The sequence below is a fragment of the Salvia hispanica genome, chromosome 5 (genome assembly GCF_029641045.1).
Source record: "Salvia hispanica isolate PSC_SH4W2 chromosome 5, Shi_PSC_v1, whole genome shotgun sequence".
Taxonomy (NCBI): domain Eukaryota; kingdom Viridiplantae; phylum Streptophyta; class Magnoliopsida; order Lamiales; family Lamiaceae; genus Salvia; species Salvia hispanica.
The window spans coordinates 22,098,818-22,121,778 of NC_142696.1; the positions used below are offsets into that span (position 1 = coordinate 22,098,818).

Sequence of the window (22,961 nt, forward strand, 5' to 3'; positions counted from 1 at the left end):
GCTATCTACTGAAAGACTAGGTCTTGATAAAATACTATTTCTTAATCTACATATGTTAGCATTGAGCATACGGTATTGATTATGCACTACTTTGACATATCAAATGGTGCGGGTTTTTCACAACCCAATAATCCTGATATATTGGGTAGTGGTGATTAATATCTAGCGGTGCTAGGATTGCTATTATGTTGAAACGTGCGCGATGTGAGTCTCGTTTGATAATGTCCTCAAGAGGAGCTCGAACAAGGTTTATTATTCGGAAAACTGGCCAGTTGGAGTTTTATTACTCTATGAATAATAAATAAATGTTTCTTGCTAAGTCCACTATTGGAATTAATAAGATATTAATTAATTAAGTCCATAGCAGACATTAATTAATTAATGGATATTTATATCTTAAGCGCTGGAAATAAATTATATAAATAACGGAAACTCGGATTACTTGTAATTTCGGATTTGGATGGGGAGAGTTCAATATTACTTCTGTAGTGGCTGCTCGTAATATTCCAATATAAGCTTGTATTAAATTGTGAGTTCAATTTAATTAGTTAAAAGCTAATTGAGGGAGCACATATCCAAAACCTTCCATAGATCCATGTCTGAGCCCAAAAGGAACTTAATATAAATAGGAGAATAAAAGAGACAGAAATCATAATTTTTGATAGCAAAAATTTTGTCCCCTCTATACTAGAGGAGTTCGAATTTCTCTCTTAATTGGAGAATGATTTCTTCTGTCTTCTTTATTCGAGTCCTAGTATTTTGATAAGATCAGCCCACCCTGATATCGAGATACAGTTCGGGAACCAGAGAGAAGATCCGTGGTCTAGTATTGAAGATCATCACGTGGAGAAGGCGCGAGCAATCGACGATTCTTTGGAGAATCAAATCGGTAACTCTAAACCGTAGAATTCATGTTTTAGGATTTACTCTCTTTAAGCATGAATTATTTGCGTTCTAGCATGCAATTATCTGTTTAACATGTGAATTGATTAATCGCATAATCGGTCAAATAGATCCTTATCTGATTTATTTGTTTTGTACAAGTCTTCCGCTGTGCAAGGGGCACCAAACCCCAACATGGAATGTGAGGCCTATTACAAATTATGGAATATTCCAACCGGGACTCCTAAAGTGGGACAGATGGAGTATTATATTCTCCGACCTATTGAAGATGACCTACTTTTATTTTTGGTATGTTCCAACCAAGATGATCCATTATTGAAAATGGAAACAACTTTATCTCTACTTTAATATCTTTCTCTTGCTCTATTCTCTCCATTTTACACACAAAGTAAAGTTGCATAAATTTTCCTGCCGCCCAAGAAAGGGGTCACCTTCCTTGGAACAAAGGGAGTACTATTACACGAGGGAGAGTATATTTTATTCAAGATTGTTTAATTAGTAGTGCTGCCGGTGGTTGTTCCTACCAATCAATTTCGAATCGTATAGCGTCGGTTGCTCCCATAACATTTTGAATTCTTATTCAATTCTATGTGGCATTATCTTATACCATAATGCCATATTTGGTATAGTGGAATGGAATAAGGAGGAAATGGAATAAAGATGGAAATAGAATGACTGACAATTTCATTTCATTCTTGTGCTTGGTAAGCACAAGGAATGGAATTGTTATTCCTTGATTGATTTCATTTCTATGTTTGATAACTACAAATTAATATGGAAATGGAATGGAATGAAATATGAATAATTAATATGCTGATTCTACCAAAAAAAAAGCACTACACACATTTCACACACTACACGCACTTCACACACTACACACATTTCACACACTACACGCACTACACACATTTCACACACTACACGCACTACACACACTACACATATTTGTGTGAAGTGTGTGTAGTGCGTGAAATATGTGAAATGTGTGTAGTGTGTGAAATACGTGAAATGTGTGTAGTGTGTGAAGTTTGTGTAGTGTGTGAAATATGTGTAGTGTGTGAAGTGTATGAAATACGTGAAATGTGTTTAGTGTGTGAAATGTGTGAAGTTTATGTAGTTTGTGTATAGTGTGTGTAGTGTGTGAAGTTTGTGTAGTTTGTGTATAGTGTGTATGTGTGTGTGTGTGTGTGGATTTTTCAATTATTAAAAATTTTAAAATTTTAATTTTATTATAAAATTGTGATGATATTAAATTTAAATATAAATAAAATAATATTTATATAATTTTTTTTAAAATTTAAAATAAGAAGAAAGGAATATGAAATGGAATGGAATGGTCATTCCTTAAATGGATGGAATGACTATTTCCATGTGGAATGGAATGGTTATTCCTATGAGCAAAATATACCAAACAAAGGAATGGAATAGAGGTAGAAATGACATTCCATTTCTCCATTCCATTCCACCATACCAAGTAGGGCCTAAGGAGTAAAACTTAAAAAACATGTGCGCTTATTCAAAAGGAATTGAAAATGAAAGAGTAACGGTATTATTAGTAGATTTTTTAAACTATAAGGGGGTGTTCGGTTGCCAAGATTAAATCTCATAATTAAATATGTATCATGTTTGGTTCATAAGATTGAACCCTACAACTTAATCCTAGATAGATAGTCTCATGATAAATAGTCATACCCTCCCCCCTCCAACTAAAATAATCCCACAACTTAATCCTAGATGGATAGTCTCATGATTATTAGTCATGGCAACCGAACGCCACCTAAATAGAAGGTGTTGGAAAGGCAGAGAAAGTGGAAATCGCGGTATTCGCAACCATCTTCCTCATCTCCTCCGGTCTGACCCGCATTTTTCTGAGGAAAAAGGAGCGGTTTCCGCCGGGGCCCTTCCCCCTGCCTGTGATCGCCCACCTCCACCTCCTCGGCCCTCGCCTCCACCAGACCTTCCACGACCTGTCCAAGCGTTATGGGCCGCTGATGCAGCTCCGCTTGCGCTCTACCACCTGCGTGGTGGTGTCGTCCCCGGAGCTGCTGAAGGAATGCCTGAAGAAGCAGGACCTAGTGTTCTCGTCCTGCAAGCAATCTACCGCCATCGACATCATCACTACTACTCCTCCTTCGCCTTCGGCCCCATAACCTCCTACTGGAAATTCGTCAAGAAGCTCTGCACCTACGAGCTCCTCGGCGCCCGCAACCTCCTCCACTTCCAGCCCCTCCGCACCCTCGAGGTCAACTCCTTCCTTCAAATCCTTATGCGCAAGGGTACGACCGCCTTAATTTAATCAATCAATCTTATGATTAGAGCATCCACAATGCTACCCAAAAAACACGTCCCCTACTTGCCCTTTCCTCCTCTCCCAGTCAGATTTGGGCATGAAGCCCACTCGCGCTCCCTACGTTATATTGATTTAAAACATTTTATTTCCTAACAATGAAACACGAAATGAACCAAAACGTCATTATCGTGAACTCTGTGTTTGTCGTACATCACTACCTTATACTACTATATAATTGTATATCTATATATACAAGAGTAAAGGCCAAAATTGGTCCTGAACATATGACAATTTTATGTTTTTGTTCCTAAACATTATCTTTTGATTTTTTGGTCCTGAACATATGAAAATTTGATCATTTTGGTCCTCCGTCAACATTTCCGTTAAAAACTAACGGTCAACGAGTTTAATTCTGATTTTGACCAAATTAAACTTTTAATTCTAATTTTTTACTCCCTAATTAATTCTCTAATTATTTTAGTAATTATTTATTTAAAATCAGGTTTAAATAATATGAAAAATAAAATGAAAAATTGTAATAACTCTTCTCCTACGCCCCAATCTCCATCTCCGTCCAATCCAACTCCATCACCATCGCCAACAACACCTACCCCGCCTTCAACAGCTCCGCCTCCACCATCTCCCTCATCCACACCTCCACCCCTCCAAATGAAACACTGAAACTGCACAACATATTTCAATTCTTGAAAAAAAAAGAAAAAAAAAAAGCTATGCTATCGATGGAAAAACAAGGCAGCAACTCGAGCCACCGCCCTCCTCCCTCCAACTCCTCTCCCACCACCAAAGTCAACCCGATTCAGCCCCACCCCATGGCCCCTTCATGGGCTCCATTTCAATTTAACAATAACCCACAAACTTATCCACCACCGCCGCCGCCACAAACTCACCCCCCTCCACCACCAATTCCGACAGCAAAGCCTTGGTGGTTAAGAAGCCCTCCAAGGACCGCCACACCAAAGTTGATGGCCGCGGGCGCCGCATCTGTATTCCGGCCCTCTGCGCTACTTGAGTGTTCCAATTGACCAAAGAATTGGGCCAAAAATCGGACGGAGAGACCATCGAGTCGCTTCTCCAGCAGGCGGAGCCCTCCATCATCGCCACCAGCACCGGCACAGGCCGTCGAAGTGAATCTCGTTGAGAGAGATAGACGTTGCAGTGTTTCATTTTATTTTTTTTATATTATTTAAATCTGAGTAAATGGATGAAGGCGATGTGGAGGGGTGGAGGTGTGGATGAGGGAGATGGCGGAGGCGGAGCTGTTGAAGGCGGGGTAGGTGTTGTTGGCGATGGTGATGGAGTTGGATTAGACAGAGTTGGGGATTGGGGCGTAGGAAAAAAGGAATTACTTTTTCATTTTATTTTTCATATTATTTAAATCTGATTTTAAATAAATACTTAATTACTAAAATAACTAGAGAATTAATTAGGGAGTACAAAATTAGAATTAAAAGTCTAATTTGGTCAAAATCATGATTAAACCCGTTGACCGTTAGTTTTTAACGGAAATGCTGACGGAGGACCAAAATGATCAAATTTTCATATGTTCAGGACCAAAAATCCAAAAGATAATGTTTAGGACCAAACATAAAATGACCATATGTTCAGGACTAATTTTGGCCTTTACTCTATATACAAATATATGTCACTTATATCCATTTTCATTTGTTCCAAAAAAATTGTCATATTTCACTTTTAACATTTTTGGTAGTGGACCTCACATCCCACTAACTCATTTTCACTCGAATGTTATAATAAAACTAATGTATAAAAGTAGGACTCGCTTCCCACTAATTTTTTCAGCTCACTTTCTATTATATTTCTTAAAATCTGTGACAGGTTAAATGGTTAAAAATTATTAGAACGGAAAGATTATCTTTTAATATGCTAACTACAACCAATTCTAATTATTCTAATTCGTTGGATTTAAAAATGGATGGTCAGTATTCAATTTCTGCTCAATGTCAACTCCATTGCAAAATATGTCAATCGGAGTATATTGATGTCAACTTAGTATGTAAAAAAATTTTCAGAGTATTAATGGAAAGTGAATTTTTTTAGTTACAGCTTACTTAATTCTTTTTTTCATATTTCTACATTTTTTATTTCCTATTTATTTTTTATTTACTTAACTGACTTAATACAATTTTTCTAAACTGCGTATCGAAAAGAAACGCTTCAACTACCGTTGAATAGAGGGAGTACTATGTGATTGCATTGACATAATTATGTCATTATATTGACATTTTCCTATATTTGTTGCATTAATATTTGACATTGAATAATGAATAGTTAAGGGAAGGCATGTAATTTGGCCATAATAAAATCTGCTAATTAGTGTTGTTAAAACTATTAAATCTTGTCTCACATCGACTTGGTGATAATCCTATCTCATCCATATAAGGATGAATAACCCTCCCCTTATAAGGCAGTGAGTAGCCCATTTCTAATAAGTGTGATGATGAGAGGGAAAATTGGGGGAGAGCTTCAACCTTACTGAGGAGCTGGTGAAGCTGACCAGCAATATACTCCCTCCGTTCCATAGTAATAGAGTCATTTTGTCATTTTGGTACGTTCTATAGTAATAGAGTCGTTTTCTTTTTTAGTAAAAGTCAACATATTTTTCCACAACTACTTTACTCTCTCTTACTTTTTTTATTTCTTCATCTCTCTACCTTTTTCATTTTCCACTTTATTCTCTCATTACTTAACTCACCTAACACAATTTTTCTTAATCTTCGTGCCGAAAAGAAACGCTTCCATTACTATGGAACCGAGGGAGTAATATCGAACATGATGTTGAGCATAAGGTATTCGACGTGGCTGATATCATCTGGCCTCTGGGTGTGCAAGAACTTCGATCTCCAAGGTATAAAGAAGAGATCGTTGGATATCCAGAGAAGATACGACGCCTTGCTCGAGAATATCATCACCGCCCGGGAGAAGCAGCGCCGCCTCCGCTGGGGTGGCCAGGGATTTTCTAGACATGTTTCTGGATATAAGGGAGAGTGGGAAGTGAAGAATCGAATTGGGGGATCAATTGCTGTAATTTTATTTCTTTAATCATAGTTACAGTAGCTACAGCCTTTTATAGGCAAGGGACTAAATTACATATGGTAATACAATCAAGGAGATCCTATTCTATTTACGGAGAATGATCAATTAGAATAAATCACATTAATGACATGATTTCTTTCCAACACTCCCCCTCAAGTTAAGTAACGGGATTCCCAATACTTAACTTGCCCAATACTTCTCTGAATGACTTCGAGTTCACTGCTTTGGTCAGAATATCTGCCAGCTGATCTTTCGACTTAACAAACGGCAACTCAACAATCTTCGCTTCAATTTTCTCCTTGATGAAGTGCCTATCTACCTCTACATGTTTAGTTCTGTCATGTTGGACTGGGTTCTCGGAGATGCTGATAGCAGCCTTATTGTCACAAAAAAGTTTACAAGACTTGGATACATCAAGATCGAGTTCTGTCATGAGCCTTTTTAGCCATAGTATCTCAGTGAGACCACTCCTAATTCCTCAGAATTCCGCTTCAGCACTTGAGAGTGCAACCACCTTTTGTTTCTTGCTTCTCCAAGTGACAAGATTGCCTCCAACAAAAGTGAAGTACCCTGCAGTTGATTTTCTGTCATTTGGGTTTCCTGCCCAATCTGCATCAGTAAAACCATTAATCTCCAAATGCCCATGTTTCTTAAACAATACTCCATGTTCGGCAGTTCCCTTTAAGTACCGAACGATCCTCAGTGCAGCTTCCCAATGGTCTTCCTGAGGTGAGTGCATAAACTGACTAACTACTCCCACAGCATATGCTATATTTGGTCTAGTATGGGAGAGATAGATAAGCTTCCCTACTAGTCTCTGATATCTTCCCCTGTCGGTGAGTTTTGCTCCTTCGAGTATCTGCAGTCCATGATTCTGTATCATCGGAGTGTCTGCTGGCTTGCAATCTATCATCCCAATTTCAGCTAGAAGATCAAGAATATACTTTCTTTGGTTGATGAAGATTCCCTGATCCGATCTCAGAACTTCAATCCCCAAGAAATATTTGAGATGGCCAAGATCCTTCATTTCAAACTCCTTGAACAAGTTCTTCCTTAGTTCGCCTATTTCTTCTTTATCATCCCCTGTGATGATCATGTCATCGACATAAATGATAAGACATGTGATCTTCCCATTCTTCTTCTTGATGAACAATGTATGGTCCGAATTACTCTGTCTGTAATCATACTTCTTCATCACTTCAGTGAATCTACCAAACCAGGCCCTCGGAGATTGCTTCAATCCATACAATGTCTTCTTGAGTTGACATACTTCCCCGGATTGAAACTCTTCAGTGAATCCAGGGGGAGGAACCATGAATACCGGCTTTGGCAGCTCACCGTGCAGAAACGCGTTTGTTACATCAAACTGGTGGAGGGGCCAATCTCTGTTTGCCGCAATGGAGAAGAGAACTCTCACTGTATTGATCTTAGCTACTGGCGAAAAGGTCTCTGCATAGTCAACTCCATATGTCTGAGTATACCCTTTTGCCACGAGTCGTGCGTTGTATCTTTCAATCGAACCATCTGGTCTTCGTTTGATTGTAAATACCCATCTACATCCAACGGCTTTGACTCCTTCTGGTAGCTTTCCTTTCACCCATGTATTATTCTTCATTAATGCTCTCATTTCAGTGAACATAGCTTCTCTCCAATGCTTATATTTCATTGCCTCTTCTGCAGTTTGTGGAATTTCCCCTTCCTCATACAACGCAGCTTCAAATGCTCGTGCCATCTTGGTCAGATTTCCCTGTACAAAGTTTGCCACTCCATATCTGCTCTTTGCACCAATCTTCTCGGGAGAATATCTTTTTGGGGGAATGCCTCGAGTACTTCTATATGGAAGAGTATATTTCCCAGTGTCACTATCCACAGTGTTATCCTCACCCTCTGTACTGTTAGTAACGACTGAACTGATATTCTTAGTTCTAGATTCAGGGTTTACCTCGGATATTGGTGGAGAAAGATCGGAAGGCAATGGTTGAGGAGGCTCTTGTGGGGAGGTTTGCTCGGCGGTAGTGACAACTGACTCTGTTTGATCCTCAATCAAAGGACTTGGAGGTAGCACAAACCAACTTAGACAGTCCCCATAATTATTATTAAGATTTTGCTCCCCCTGACTGTTAAGGTGGTGAGGGTAAAAGAATCCGGTTTCCGAAAAATTGCAATTTATAGTAGTGACAATTTTTTTAGTGGATGGATCAAAGCACCTGTACCCTTTCTGGTTTATCCCATACCCAACAAAAACACATTTGGTTGCACAAGGAGAGAATTTGGTTCTCTCATGTTTAGGAATGTGGACATAGACTGTACACTCAAAAACTTTTGGTGTCATGCTAAGCGATTCAGGTATTTTGGCTTGGGTGGAGAGAATATCGAGGGGAGTTTTTTTGTTTAGGATTTTTGTGGGTAATCTGTTGATAAGGTAGACGGAGGTTGCTATAGCTTCAGGCCAAAGGAAAGTTGGGACTTTAGACTCAATCATAAGGGCACGGGTCACTTCTAAGATGGTTCTGTTTTTCCGTTCCGCCACCCCATTTTGTTCCGGTGTATAAGCACATGAAGTTTGGTGAACAAGACCTTTTTTTCTAAAAAATTCAGACATGGTGTTGTTGACAAATTCCCTCCCATTATCTGACCGAAGGATTTTTATGGTGGTTTGGAACTGGGTTCGAATCATATGGAAGAAGAGGATAAATTTTTTGGTTACTTCAGATTTGTGTTTTAAAAAATAAATCCAAGTCATCCTAGTGCAATCATCAATAAAGGTAACAAAATATTTATAACCATTTCCCCCAATAACAGGTGTAGGACCCCAAACATCAGCATGCACTAGATCAAACATAAATTTCAAACGAGTATCTGAAGGTTTAAACGATTGTCTGTGGCTTTTGGCCAAAACACATGTCTCACAAGAAAAATTTTTAGGAAGTGCAAAATCAGGAAACAAAAGCTTAAAATAACCAGGGGAAGGATGTCCTAGTCTTCTGTGCCATAGCCAAGCCTCTTCTTTCGTGGATCCGTGAGCTAGCATCGCACTACCATGTTGAGCTGCCCCATCCACGTAGTAGAGTCCCTGGTTCTCAGTGCCACGCCCAACGATCTTCCTCGTCCGAATATCCTGTAAGATGCAAAAACTCGGGTGCATTAGGAGTGTACAGTTCAACTCTCTTGTCACATGACTTACTGACATCAATCTCTGAGATAAACTTGGAACAAATAAGCAATTTGATAATCGAAGATTTGGAGAAATCTCTATAGTTCCAGTCCCTGCTACTGTAATCAGTTCCCCGTTCGCAGTTCGAATAAAAGTCTTAGTAATTTCACCAAAGTCAATAAAATCAGTTCTTTCAGGAGTCATAGTATCTGTGGCCCCACAATCAAAAATCCAACCTTTCCTATTCATTCTATCACCTTTTTGCACATTAAACGCAGCGGAAACATTCATCAGAGGTGCAAAACGATTTCGGGTATCAATTCTATCAATTTCGGGGGCTAATTCGGAATTACCAATATTTGTGGGCAACTTATCACATTTAAAACAATCTGGGGGCTTATATTTAAGGTGGGGTTTCAGACAGAATTTATGCAAAAATGGGGGGTTTAATTGCAAATTAAGAAGTTTATTAGGGTTTGGTAAATAACCAAACCCTTTACCTCCATTGAAACCGCCGCCTTCCCATTTCGGCGCCTCCCCTGCTCCGACTCTCTCCACAAAGTTTCCGACTCGGATTCCACCGCCTCCGCCGCCGCCGTTGCTGCGCCGCCACCACCAGGGTTGATTTCGGTGTTGTTCAGTTTGTTTCCTTCACCGATTGCTCCTTCTCGCAGTGTGATTTGGGCGTTCTGTCGTTGCCCTGTTTCTGCGATGTTGGCGGCGGCGAATTTCGCCTGAGCTCGTGCCCTCTGCCTCTCGTCCCACCATTCCGGGTATCCCACCCGTAGGAAACAATTCTCCCTTGTGTGTTTATTCTTCCCACAGTGGGAGCACCATAGCTTGCTCTTGTCAGGTTTAACTCCGGTTTGGTGTGTGGCTCCTCCGGCTGGTGGCGGTCGCGGTCCATTCCGATTATTCGATCGGTCTCTTTGCGCCCCAAATCCGTAACCTATCTCCCCCGATGATGCATCGGCGCTTCCCGCGCCAGAGGAGTCTCCGGTGAGTGAAGAGGGTGCCAGTGGCATGATCTTTCGTCGAGCCGCCTCCCTCTTCACATACCCGTAGGCTTCTTCGACTGAGGGGTATGGTTCCAGTTTGAGTATGTCCCGCCGGATCCCATCGAATTCCCCGTTTAATCCGGTGAGGAATTTGATCAACCGTTTCTCACTTGAGAATTGCCGGAACTGCCTGACTCCTTTATCGCAGCACGTCACCGGCGATTTCTGGGATCTGTCGACGCTCACCCACAAACCGTGGATTCGACGGTAATAAGTTTCGAGATCCATAAGGTACGGATCCGCCTTGCTTTCAAAGGTGATTTGTAAGTTGTCCCAAAGTGCCTTGGACGTCTGGTGATGGGCAAAATCGGCGAGAATCCCAGTTTCGATATTGTCGACGATCCATGAGAAAACCACGAGGTCTGTCTCCTCCCACTCGCGGTATCCCTTGCTATCTGGTTCGGGTGGTTCGTCGGTGATATGAGAGTATCCCCTTCTACTCCCTATCGCGACCTTCATCAGCCGTGACCACAACGGGTAGTTTTTCCCGTTCAGTTTGAATGCCACGGTAACATTCCTGGTTGTTCTTAATCTGGATGATTCGGTTGTTATTTTCTCCTCCTCTGAATCTGACATATCTGTGTATAAGGATAGGGATTGGTTTCTGTGTTTGGTTTTAGTTTCTTGGCTGAGAATTGGGTATGAAACAGGCTATGATGAAAGTTTTCTGAGCCAGAATTTCACCTGCTCTGACGCCATGAAGAATCGAATTGGGGGATCAATTGCTATAATTTTATTTCTTTAATCATAGTTACAGTAGCTACAGCCTTTTATAAGCAAGGGACTAAATTACATATGGTAATACAATCAAGGAGATCCTATTCTATTTACGGAGAATGATCAATTAGAATAAATCACATTAATGACATGATTTCTTTCCAACAGGAAGGCAGAAGTCACTTTCACACGGGAGCATCTCAAAGCTTTAATTCTGGTAACCTCTCATTGAATGACATTTTAAAATAAGTTGAATTTTTCTCGTTTCGGATAATTTTATGTAATGATAATATGTTACTTGTACCAAATTAGTTTACGTGTGGTACTACTATATTCCTTGATTAATTTATGCATTTATCGACATTTTAGTAAGTATTTGACGCCATGGATTAATATCAGGATTTCTTCACTGCCGCCACCGAAACGTCGTCGATAGAATCGGAGTGGGCGATAGCGGAGCTGATTAACAACCCTAGCGTGCTGAAGAAAGCTCAAGACGAGATTGCGAAAGTCGTGGGATTCCAGAGAGTTCTAGAGGAATCCGACGGCCCAAACCTGCCGTACCTGCAGGCCGTGATCAAAGAAATATTTCAACTACATTCGCCGATCCCAATGCTGGTGAGGAAATCGTTCTCGGATTGCGTCGTCGACGGCTACACAATTCAAGCCGATTCTCTGCTGTTCGTCAACCTCTGGTCAATGGGCAGGAACCCCAAGATCTGGGACAGTCCGGCAGAGTTCCGGCCGGGGCGGTTTCTGGAGAAGGCCAACTCCGCCATCGACATCAAAGGGCAGCACTTCGAGCTGTTGCCGTTCGGCACGGGCAGGCGGGGCTGCCCGGCGGTTTTGCTGGGAATTCAGGAGGTGGTCCTCATAATCGGATCTATGATCCAGTGCTTTAGTGGAAGCTGCCCGGCGGCTCCGGGGCCGTCGACATGACGGAGCGACCGGGGTTCATGGCTCCGCGGGTAGAAGATTTGATCTGCTGCGTCGTGCCGCGGATCGATCCATCCACTGACGGACCCAGGTGGGGTCGACCGACCCCACCGGAGTCCGTCGAGAGGTGCCGGAATCTTCATTTCATGGACCTCCGACCCCACGCAGCCCTGCCTTGACCCTGTGAAGTAGAGCCCCACCAGGGCACTCGATTGTCCATTGCCGGAAAATAAAAGGAGATGGAGGAGAATCAGTCGGAAGAGAAGAGGAGAGAGACGGAAAGGGGGAGGTAGAGAGCGGCAGACAGAGTTGATGAAGAAGACTACGTTTCAACTCTTTTGTTTTTTAACGTAATGAGCTAAATTTGTGGCCTAGGTTAACTCCGTGGGCTTATTTCATGAAATAGACTAGGTTAGGGTGTCCACTATAGATGGCCAGGCCAAGCCACAAAGTGTGGCCAGGCCACAAAATCGTGGCCGGGCCACCAATGCCCATGTTTCCCACTATAGTGGACATGGCCAAGCCACCAAAAATTTTATTTTTTCCATTTTGTTTATATTTTAATTCTACTACAATAATAATTGAAAAAATGCATACGAACTAAAATTAAAACAAAATCTTCGTTGTATTATACAAAGGGGTAAAATTATACAACGAAAATTTTCGACTTCTAATAAACTACTTTCCCAACGCATATCACGCTCTACGCCCTCCTCCCCTACGATTCCAAACCTCTTCTACCATATCAGCCTGCAGTGTCGTATGTGATGTTTCCCTCCGCATATCGGCGAACCGTTGGATCAAGTATGCATCACTACGCGGTACACTCATCTGCAGTGGGACGGTTGCAACACCGTGACTCGTACTTGCACCCTCTTCCGGTGCCCAGTTCTCTGCAGAATATCCTTCATCCTCTATTATCATATTGCGCAATATGATACATGCATACATGATGGAGGCGACATCATTTTCGTGCCATTGTCGAACCGGGCACCGAAGAATGGCCCATCGCGATTGGAGGACACCAAAAGCACGCTCAACGTCCTTCCTAGCACTCTCTTGTTTGGCCACAAAATAGGATTGTTTCGGCCCAACCGGCTGCCGGATCGTCTTGACAAACACGGGCCAACGAGGGTATATCCCATCGGCTAAGTAGTATGCCCTGTTGTACTGCGTCCCGTTGGCCATGAATCTGACCGTCGGACCCTCACCCCGACACTCATCATTGAAGAGATGGGACGAATCTAGTACGTTGATGTCGTTGTTCGACCCTGCGACACCAAAATAGGCATGCCAGATTCGCAGTCGGTAGTCAGCAACAACTTCCAGTATCATTGTTGGGTGTCTTCCTTTGAATCCAGATGTGAACTGCCCCTTCCAAGCAACCGGGCAGTTCCTCCACTCCCAGTGCATGCAATCGATGCTGCCCATCATCCCCGGAAAATTATGCACTCGCCCGTGCATATCTATCAATCTCTGGCACTCATCGGCATTTGGCTTCCGTAGATACTCCGGACCGAAGATGGCCTGGATATAATTACAAAACTGCCTCAGCACCGTCAGAGCAGTTGTTTCACCCAACTGTAGGTATTCGTCGAACATATCAGCGGGTCCGGCATAGGCAAGCTGCCTAATTGCAGCGGTACACTTCTGATATGTCGACAACCCGGGTCGGCCGGTAGCATCATTGCGCAATGTGAAGCACCTGTACTGCTGCGCCAATGTATTCACTATATGGATGAATAGCCGTTGCGACATTCTGAAGCGGCGACGGAAAATCTCTGCTGGGTAACGGGGGTTATCGCCAAAGTAGTCTTCTACCAACCGCTGGTGTGCCCCGACATGGTCACGCCAGATGGTCCGCCGATGATAGAACGAACGAACGAACGCCGCCGCCTCCTCCTCCTCTTTAGCTTCCCGTTGCACCTCTTGAACGAGTTCATCGAACTCCCTATCCACCAATTGTTGGAACTCATCGCCGGAACTCATTTTTCAAAAGTATAATTGGTGATAAAATGAAAAGAGTGGAGATTGGAATGGTGTAAAAAATTGGGGAAAAATGTGTATATTTGTAGAAGTAATTAAAAAAAAAAAAAAAAAATCGGAAAAGGGGAGCCGCGGCTCGTGGCCGGTACTATAGGAGGGCCGCGGCTCGCGCCCAAGCGCCGTGGCCAGGCCACGATCATGCCGCGCCCACGTCCACCCTCCGCCGCGGCTGCCCACCCCTCTCACTATAGGGAGCCGCGGCTCGCGGCTCTCCCGTGGCCCAGCCGCGGCTCGCCTACAGTGGACACTCTTAGTTACTACTATTATTAATACTACTTATAAGATATTTATGTTTATAATCTATTTTCAACTATAATTCCATTATAATTTTATTAATTTTAAAATATGTTGATAACTCATCACGTGATTATTTTATAAATATATGTAAATACAAATTTTAAAAAATAAATATTTTGAATTTTATAAATATATGTAAATACAAATTTTAAAAAATAAATATTTAAGTCAAAAGATAAAAGTAAAATTATTTAATTTGTACAACCTCTATTCTGCATTAGGAGTCCATTTTGACATTTTTTCTATTTGGTAATAGGAGTTTTATTTTACTTTTACTTAAAATAGAACATAGATTTTATATTCTATTAATTTATTTTATTATAATATTAATATACTCTATAAAAGTGTGATTTAGTATTTAGAAATTTAGATTGAGTTGGGGTTTGGGCTTCTGTAAATAAGTTTTTTAGTTTTTAAAATATTATAAGTATTAATAATATTGAATCTGTCCGACCCCACGGGCTTTGTATCCTGCGTCCGTCATTGGATATATCGGTGGTTGTTTATGGAGAGTGAGCGCAGGAGCTTATTCGATCAGTGTTTTATTAGTACTAAGTGCTTTCTTTAATTACTGCTTGGTTGAGTGCTGGGAATTGTCTCTGTAGTTGTGTATGATGAATTTTAAATATTTAATAAACTAATTATAGTGGTGTTATAGGCCATATCATTTATTTATATTGGGTTATTATCTCATCTATCATCTATCATAATTTAAAGTGACAGTTTGGTGAAAAGACATTGATACCCTAAAATGTTAGCTCCTTGAGAAAGTTTTGAATCACTTTTAAATAGGGACTGCCATTAATTGAATCTGCATTTATTATGTATTGTGGACTAAGGGTATCCACAATAGTGGCCCTCTTGGGCATGCCCAAGCCACCATTTCTTGGGCATGCCCAACAAACTTGGCCTTGCCCATGAAAACTTGGCTACCACAATGGTGGCCCTCCGGGTCACCATTTTTTTTAATATTTGAACAATTAAATTATTTTCATACATTTTTGTTATATTTTAATATTACTAGAATAAAAATTATATTCCTATAATAATTAAAAAATGCATACTTTAAAAAAAAGGCATACTTTAAATGTGTTCAAAATTGAAACCAAATTTTTGTCGTATTATAGATAAGGTAAAATTATACAATGAATTTTTTTTAAATACAATAAAAAAAAATGACGCACACTACCCGCCTACTCGGTGTCGTCATCGTCATCCATCACATCATCTTCACCGCCGCCACTGCCACTTGCATCGCCCCCACTGCCGCTGGCACCGCCCGTCTGCGACCCTTCGCCCCACCCCAACTTCGACCTCAGTCGAATAATGAGGTCGTAGAAGAATCTCTTGGTGTCCGGATGTCACGACCCAACTTTGCTAACTATAGCAAGGTTCAATATACCGTGACTGTGGTGGATAATAAGAATGCGGGTTGGGTAAAAAAAATGGACTTCATGGTTGAACTTTCTGACTGTAGAGTATAAACATTGAATACATGAATAGAATGGCTCGATCACAATGACTCGAGTCGGGGACAATACAATATACTGGTTAATTATCAGAGTCTCTAGAGAAATAAAGAATTTCACTTGCTTTAATGCACAGCGGAAGGAACTGAACGCGGTTCCATGTATGAAGACACGAACCTCCGAGAGTATTGAATGGAACTATAAGTAGGTCTGGTTTAATTAGCACCCTTCCCTCCATCACAGCTCAACCTGCACATTTAGAAGTACATGCAGGGCTGAGTACAAAAGTACTCAGTGAACACATTGCCGAAAACTACAATAATACATTTGAAAATATTGTCAAGCCATTATCACAGTAACACTCAGGGGTTTTATTAAAAAGACCTGAGTTTACTAAATACCATTTTTCGACTGCACAGTCTAAGTTTTTTCTGTTCTTTGCCATATCTGTACATCTTGTGCCGTAGAGATGGTATTCTCCTACGGTCACCTTAACTTTCATGTGCCGGGAAAGTGGCCACTTTCCACGAGCACCGGACCGGCCAACCCTCTCGATGACACACGGTCCACGTGTACACTAGTCCAAGTAGGGACTCTCCCCTTGCTGGGACCCGAATTCGATTTCTTACTTTATTTGGCATAGCACATTCGGTATAACCAAACAGATAGGCATCATACATAAAACAAAACATTTAAGGCATGACAACATTATTTTCATACTTAATCATCATAAAATAATTCTTCATACTTTTATCCATTGTAGGATAGGAAAGTTCACCTCGTATGCTTCTTACTCCGTATGACAATATTAACCCACTTGGAGTTAAATTCCTTGAGATGGACCTTGTCCAATAGAAGATAATAAACTATTTAGGTTCAAAGAAATAACAATAGCGGATGATATGCTCTTAGGATATGCATCCTATTTTCCTTCTCTCTTTCATAAACTCATTCACTTTAATTAAACCCGTAGATTTAATTATTGGTATTAATTAATCGAGAGATTAATTAATTTAATAAACTTGAGGATTTACATACAAACCCACTTACTCAAAATTAATTCAAGAGAATTTTATCTCGAGCGATTAATTCAATCATAAATAATGAATTCCAAATAAGGACTAATTAATTTTAGTCTAACACTCATTTGATATTTGAAAGGCCCAAAAGTCAAGGGAGCAAAATCATTATTTCAATTACCTACTGAGTCAAACTAGCTGCTATACGTAACTTCTTTCTTATCATCATTTATCTCTATTCTCTTCCTAACTCTCTCTCTCTCTTTCTTTTTCTTTTCTAAATTTTCGCCACACAAGGTGCAGCCTCGAGTTTCTTCACGATCGGGAATTCAAACAACATCCGATTGTCACGAAATTTTAACCAAAGGTAGAAGACTCATAAAGGATCATTCTTACCGAAGGAGATCAAATTTTAACGGTTAGATTTTCCAGAAATAATTTCGGAAGTGGCTGTCGGTTTCTACAGTAGCAGCGTCGATTTTCTATACGATCGGGGGTTCAAACGTAGTCCGATCGTTCTGAAATTTTAAAGGAAGGTAAACAACTTATCTTACTTCATTATGACCAAAGGAAATTTCATTTGGACGGTTAGATTTTCTATTATAAATTTCCGAAGTGGCTGCTAAAACAAGAGGCTTATTTTGAAACATGTTAGGAGATTTTCTAGTTTCTTGAATAAAAACAAATATGACGCATTTGGTAAAAGGAGAGCATGCTTGGTTGTGATTCTATGTTCTATATGAATTCACGCTAACATGACGTGCTTGATAAAACTTGAAAAGAGTTAACTTGCGGTTTGAAAACCATTACCTCAAAAGAACGATAAAAGGTTTATTTAGAAGTGCTTCTGCTTGAAATTCTCCTTCTTGAAAAATGCTTGCTTGAAACTCGCTAGGAAAGATGGAAAACTTTTTTGTCTGCTTGCTTAAAATTTTGGGTGAAAAAAAAAGATTTTAGGTGCGTATGATTTTGGTAGAAAAAGGTTTGAGAGTGCGTCACATAAGTGTGATACTGGATTTTGGTGTGTGTAGCAAAGTGATGCCTCAGAGAAGTTATGAAACTTGAAATTTCACAACTCTCCTTCCTTATACTACTTTCTGCCGACACTCGCATGCAACAAAAAAAATAATTGAAAGCTTTTAATTCAACGCTCTTCCTGATTTTGGGGATATGTCTCCCTTGATTTAAATTCCTGTCTGCAGATTTTGCAGAAAATAATGACTCGCCTTTATATACACACATATATATATACACTTGAATTATAAAACGTGATGCATATACTTATGTGATGACTCCATGTCATTTTCAGTGAATAGTGTTGCACTATTCACATGTTGACTATGGTTAAAGATGGTAGAAGTTATTTTTGTTACTACACTATTATTACACTGTCGTTTCTGACTTGTCCCATCATTTGTAGGAAGTTGGGGTTTCCTGAAGATAGAATACTAGCTTTGCGAAGAAGCTTTAGCTCATTTTTGTAACATCATAAATTAATACATTTCTCATTTGAAGAGAAATGACTATATTCTGTAAATAGACATTTAATATCCCTCTGCTTTATAAATGTACATGGGCAATTATTTTATTGTTTCATGTATCCTCTTGTACATTAAAGTCCTTGATCAAAATTAGTTTCACGTTGGCTCTTAACTATCAATTAAAACTCATCAAGAATTTTAATACCACAAAACATAGAGTTTAAAATACTACTTGCTTTAATATAATTATTTACTCGATAAACGTTCAAGGAAGTTAATTTGAGCGGGGTATTACATTCTACCCCTCTTAAAAGAAATTTCGTCCCGAAATTTGCACGATTTAATTATGAACAACTATGGACCTTGTACTTTCACAGTGTTTTCACTTTGTTATATGATTTCGTCCTTTAACTATTGCAACTCTCGCAAAGAACTTCTGTCAAAGATCATTACTCATATTTAAATTTAATCATTTCCTCTTTACAACATTTCAGGTTGTACATGCGGGAAAATCGTGTTCGTTTTTCATAGTTTGATAGTAATATCAAACGATCATTCCTTCGATAGCCCTTTTACCTTTTTTCTATTTTAACGCCTTGGCGATCTTAGTTATTCTTTCGAGGAAAAGAGATACTTATAGGAATCTTAGTCTCCTTTAGTAAACGGTAATTTCGTGCGATGAGCACAAGGCATGTTTGTTATTAAAACCTTCTGCTAGAGAGAAAAAAATATATTGGAAACTCTCGTTATTTGCGGAATTTCACATTGCATTTCTATAGAGTTCATGCCTCTAGATCCTTAACATGTTTACTTCAAAAGTTAAACCTAGTTCACATGATTAGGGACATTTTAGTCCAGTCTTTGATGTACGGTGTTGGCACCCTAGCTTGTTTCTTGTACAATTATCATTAATACTAGTACTGTTGTTCCGTTCTTCTTGAAAGCCTTTTTCTTTTTACAGGGTCCGTGAAAATTTTAGCGCTCCTCCTTGGATTGTAAGTTCATAGGCCTCGCATTTTTGGTATTTTCGATGGGGCTAACTATACTTAAGAAACCTTGAATTCATTCGGGTATTGGGGTCTCCAAAATGGCACGACTCCCCCTTTCGATGGTCCATCGGGATTTTATCAGTGGCTCTAGGTTCCACTTTGTTTGAATCGCAATTCGTACTTGTAAAGCTTAGCGCAGAGCCTTTTCGCACTTATTTGGCTAACGTTTTCCTTCTTATCATCCGGATAGGTAGGTACGTCATCTATGGAGACGAAGATAAACTTGTTGGATACACATTTCCTAAGTTTCTCGTATACTGTTTATACATGTTATTACCATTTATTCCTTATGATCATATCAAGATAAAAAGGTCTCTTTCATATCAATATTGGAAAGGGCTCTCCAGGATATGTTATTTGGTTGTATTTATGGTTGGCGACAGTCGTATTTCGACTTTATCTACAAAATACATCAGCTCTCTTTAGTTGATCGAACCACTTTGTCTATGAACATTATCAACGTTCCCTCTTTTCCTTGGAGTAAGTACGGATGATCTTCCGGGCAATACGTTAGGTTTGAGAAAGCCTGAATTTAGGGGTCTACCGAGTTATACGTTGTGTGATTTGACTTTCCTTTGTCTGGTATGGTTTTCTAGAGGTCGAAGGTGAACTCTAATTGTTAACCTGATGGTTATTTGGGTAAAGTGTTGAGAAATAGGCCTGGACATTCGCATGGCATTTCAATTTTCGATATTTCTTTCTTTCTTCTACTTATCGGTTTGGTTACGAGGTAAAGAAAACATCACTAGCGTGGTACTTGCATGGGTATCCATGGTAATCTCGTTGGATCTTATTTTCTATCATAAGGCTAGGAAAGCAATTTGTCATTCCTTGGATTGTGACGTGATTTTCAGTCATCTCCTCCATTCATAATGTCCAAAATTCTAAGTCTTGAGTTAAGGCTTTACGTTCTTCCCCTAACGTGATTCTTAAACTTTTGGCGTGTGCAAGAGGTCTTTACGATTCATTCCTACTGATGGAGTTACTCTTATTTTCGACTCAAAGTATCCTATAGTGAGTCCTAAGTTATTTGCAAATCTTTCGTGTCTCTTTTCAGGCTGCCTTTGCCTTCGTGCGTACGTCCCTGTTTGTGACATGACTCTTTATCAATGTCGTCAACGAGGTAGTTATTGCTGGTTCATCTAGGGTTGAACTTAAAATGCTTCCAGTTGTTGGCACGGATTCGCTCTTGCTCCTACTTCTGGAGGCTTAGGTGATTTACTAGAAATGATAATTCTTGATAAATCAAGTCCCGATTCTATAGTGGTTCTTGTTATATTTAGAATACTAGGTAGCATTGGTTTAATAGTTCTCCCTTACAGGTCGGAAGCAGTTGGCTTTCTTAATTCTTTCATTTAGTTCTATCATGATCGCAATTCCCTTTGTTATTGACGTCACATTTTCTTCCGCTTCCCTTTGCTTCGAGGTTCTGGTATGAGCATTGTAATCAATATTGGTTTTACTTCGGTGTGGGCGTCTCGATGCCTAAACTTGATAGAGGGCTCGGGGTATGATAGTCCTACGTAGCTGGTTAATGTCATTCTCGTCCCGCGCATTTTTCTATATCCACTCGAGTGGGCATATCTTGGTGTGTAGGTCATAGTTGGTTACTGAAATTCTTCTATGTTTCGGATTGTAACAATCTTTATTTATTTATTATTATTATTACGATATGTTTTAATAATGTACTTGTCGTACAATCCTCCATTGGCTTGTTCCAAGTCATGTCTGTTGGTTGCTCGATGTCATTATCTTCTACGTACTTCCCACCAAACTAGTTGGCTGGAAAGGTACTGTACGCAGCCTAAACATTTCTGCTTGGTGTAACATAGAAAGTAGAGTATACACTTTGGCTCATGTAATCTACGTATCGGTTTTAGCTGGGTCTCCTATTTCATCGAATGTTGATAGGCCCTTTTTTTTTCGTAGAGTTAGTTCATTTTAATTCGACTAGTGGAAACGATTCAAGTAGTGGCGGTAAAGATGTTGTAATCTCATGTCTCTCCTTTCATTCACCTTACTTCAGTTATTATTCCTTTCCATGTCTTTACTCATGGATTTTGGGTCGTTTGACTCTCTTGGGTGGTGTTTTGTTCGAAGCGTAATTGATAGCGTACTTGAACACTAACATGAAATCATAAACGATACTTATGGTCTCTAAGATACAACTTTCTTATATAGCTTGCCGAAAAAGACAATAATGAAAAGGGATATAACAGAATAGATATAAAGGAAACTGGCTTAAAGGGGACGGTGTCTTATCATAGCAACTGGTTACAAGTAGACAGACATCATGGTCACAACTGGGAAACACTCTGGGATATCAAGGTTATGGTGCAGGTTGGGTAGGGTTGATGTCTGGATTGCCGTTGGGATCTTCCTCGGAATTCTCCTTCTCGGAGCTTTTATCGGCATTGGTCATAGCCGCACTACTCTTTCTACGTGCCATTTGGGCTTCAGTTGACTCACGCTGGTGATGCTCCATGTTTTCATTAGAAGCAATCTCATCGAGATGCTTCGTTTTCTGCTTGGACTTCGAGGGTGCATTGGGTTCTGGTTCAAGGAGATCTGTCCAAGGGGACTGTGGTCTAGACTTGCTACCAGCAAGGTTTGGGGAGGCATCCTTCTTATCTAGCTTCATCTTCGGTCGCTTCATGTTGCCCACAGAGGTCTCTTCCGATGGTGGGCTGGGCCTTGCTCGAACTAGGGAGGGGCGTGGATTATCAAGGATCCGTAAAGGCAGCATTCCAGTGTAAGTGGCTCGTGGGAAGGAATTCTTCTTGGGCTTCGACTTGACTACGGCCTTGGCCCGTCGGTGTGCCTCGCACATAGCCTTGAGTCGTTGATTGTTTGCCTCTATGTCTACAGACTTATCACTCTCGGATGAAGTTGATGACGATGATGATGAATCGATGATTAACTCTAGGTTCCTTTGAGATGGTCCTGCTTCATTCGTTTTCTTTGTTGGTCGTATTTGGATGGTTGTTGAAGGTTTCTTCTGAGATTGAGGAGTAGGCTGCTTTGCTTCTTGCTTTTCTATTGCTGGGACTGGATTTTCAGGTTGCGCGCGGGATCCTTGGGGAACCTGACCGTATACGATGTACGTATAATGGACTTCCCATAGAAATCCTAGCATGTCTCCTATTAGATCAAACTGGGGGTCCATGTAGCCAATGTATCGGTGAGCAATTCCTGCAGCCCATAACTGCCAATCAACTGGTAGTAGAAGGATCACTCGATAAATCCCATCAAAGCCTGTTACTCCGTATTGATGGGCATCGACCCACAGTCGACGATAGTGTGAAAGGAATTCCCCTAAATCATCATTGGGACTGGGAGCATAGTTCCGGTATCTTGCGATCACGCGAGCAGCTCGTGCGATGTTACGTTTTCGTTCAGCGCTTTCCTTACTAGTCATCTGTAGAAAACACCCGTTCACCATATATTGCATATAGAAGAAATCTAAG

At 40.4% G+C, this 22,961-nt stretch overlaps 1 protein-coding gene, 2 long non-coding RNA genes and 1 pseudogene across 3 annotated transcripts; 2 read left to right on the forward strand and 2 right to left on the reverse strand.

Annotated features, from left to right (window-relative positions):
- The first annotated feature begins 2,251 nt into the window (after positions 1–2,251).
- LOC125189692 (cytochrome P450 93B2-like) lies at positions 2,252–12,312 on the forward strand (annotated as a pseudogene).
- Positions 12,313–12,829: 517 nt separating this feature from the next.
- On the reverse strand, positions 12,830–13,468 carry LOC125189690 (uncharacterized). Its single transcript, XM_089059136.1, has 2 exons — positions 13,159–13,468; positions 12,830–13,047 (listed from the first exon to the last, which is right to left on the reverse strand). Exons 1-2 carry the CDS (start codon positions 13,466–13,468, stop codon positions 12,830–12,832), a joined length of 528 nt encoding a protein of 175 aa, XP_088915262.1.
- Positions 13,469–15,908: 2,440 nt separating this feature from the next.
- LOC125187260 (uncharacterized) lies at positions 15,909–18,166 on the reverse strand. Its single transcript, XR_007170585.2, has 3 exons — positions 17,775–18,166; positions 16,724–16,788; positions 15,909–16,194 (listed from the first exon to the last, which is right to left on the reverse strand). It is a non-coding gene; the product is annotated as an uncharacterized LOC125187260 (long non-coding RNA).
- LOC125187261 (uncharacterized) lies at positions 16,833–18,617 on the forward strand. Its single transcript, XR_016130392.1, has 2 exons — positions 16,833–17,500; positions 18,385–18,617. It is a non-coding gene; the product is annotated as an uncharacterized LOC125187261 (long non-coding RNA).
- Positions 18,618–22,961: the final 4,344 nt, after the last annotated feature.

Excerpts from the sequence above, each read along its gene's own strand:
- LOC125189690 (XM_089059136.1), bottom strand. The coding sequence starts at position 13,468 with ATGATACTGGAAGTTGTTGCTGACTACCGACTGCGAATCTGGCATGCC. Across the intron at positions 13,048-13,158 it reads GGACGTTGAGCGTGCTTTTG|AGGATGAAGGATATTCTGCA; the intron begins GTGTCCTCCAAT and ends ATATGATAATAG.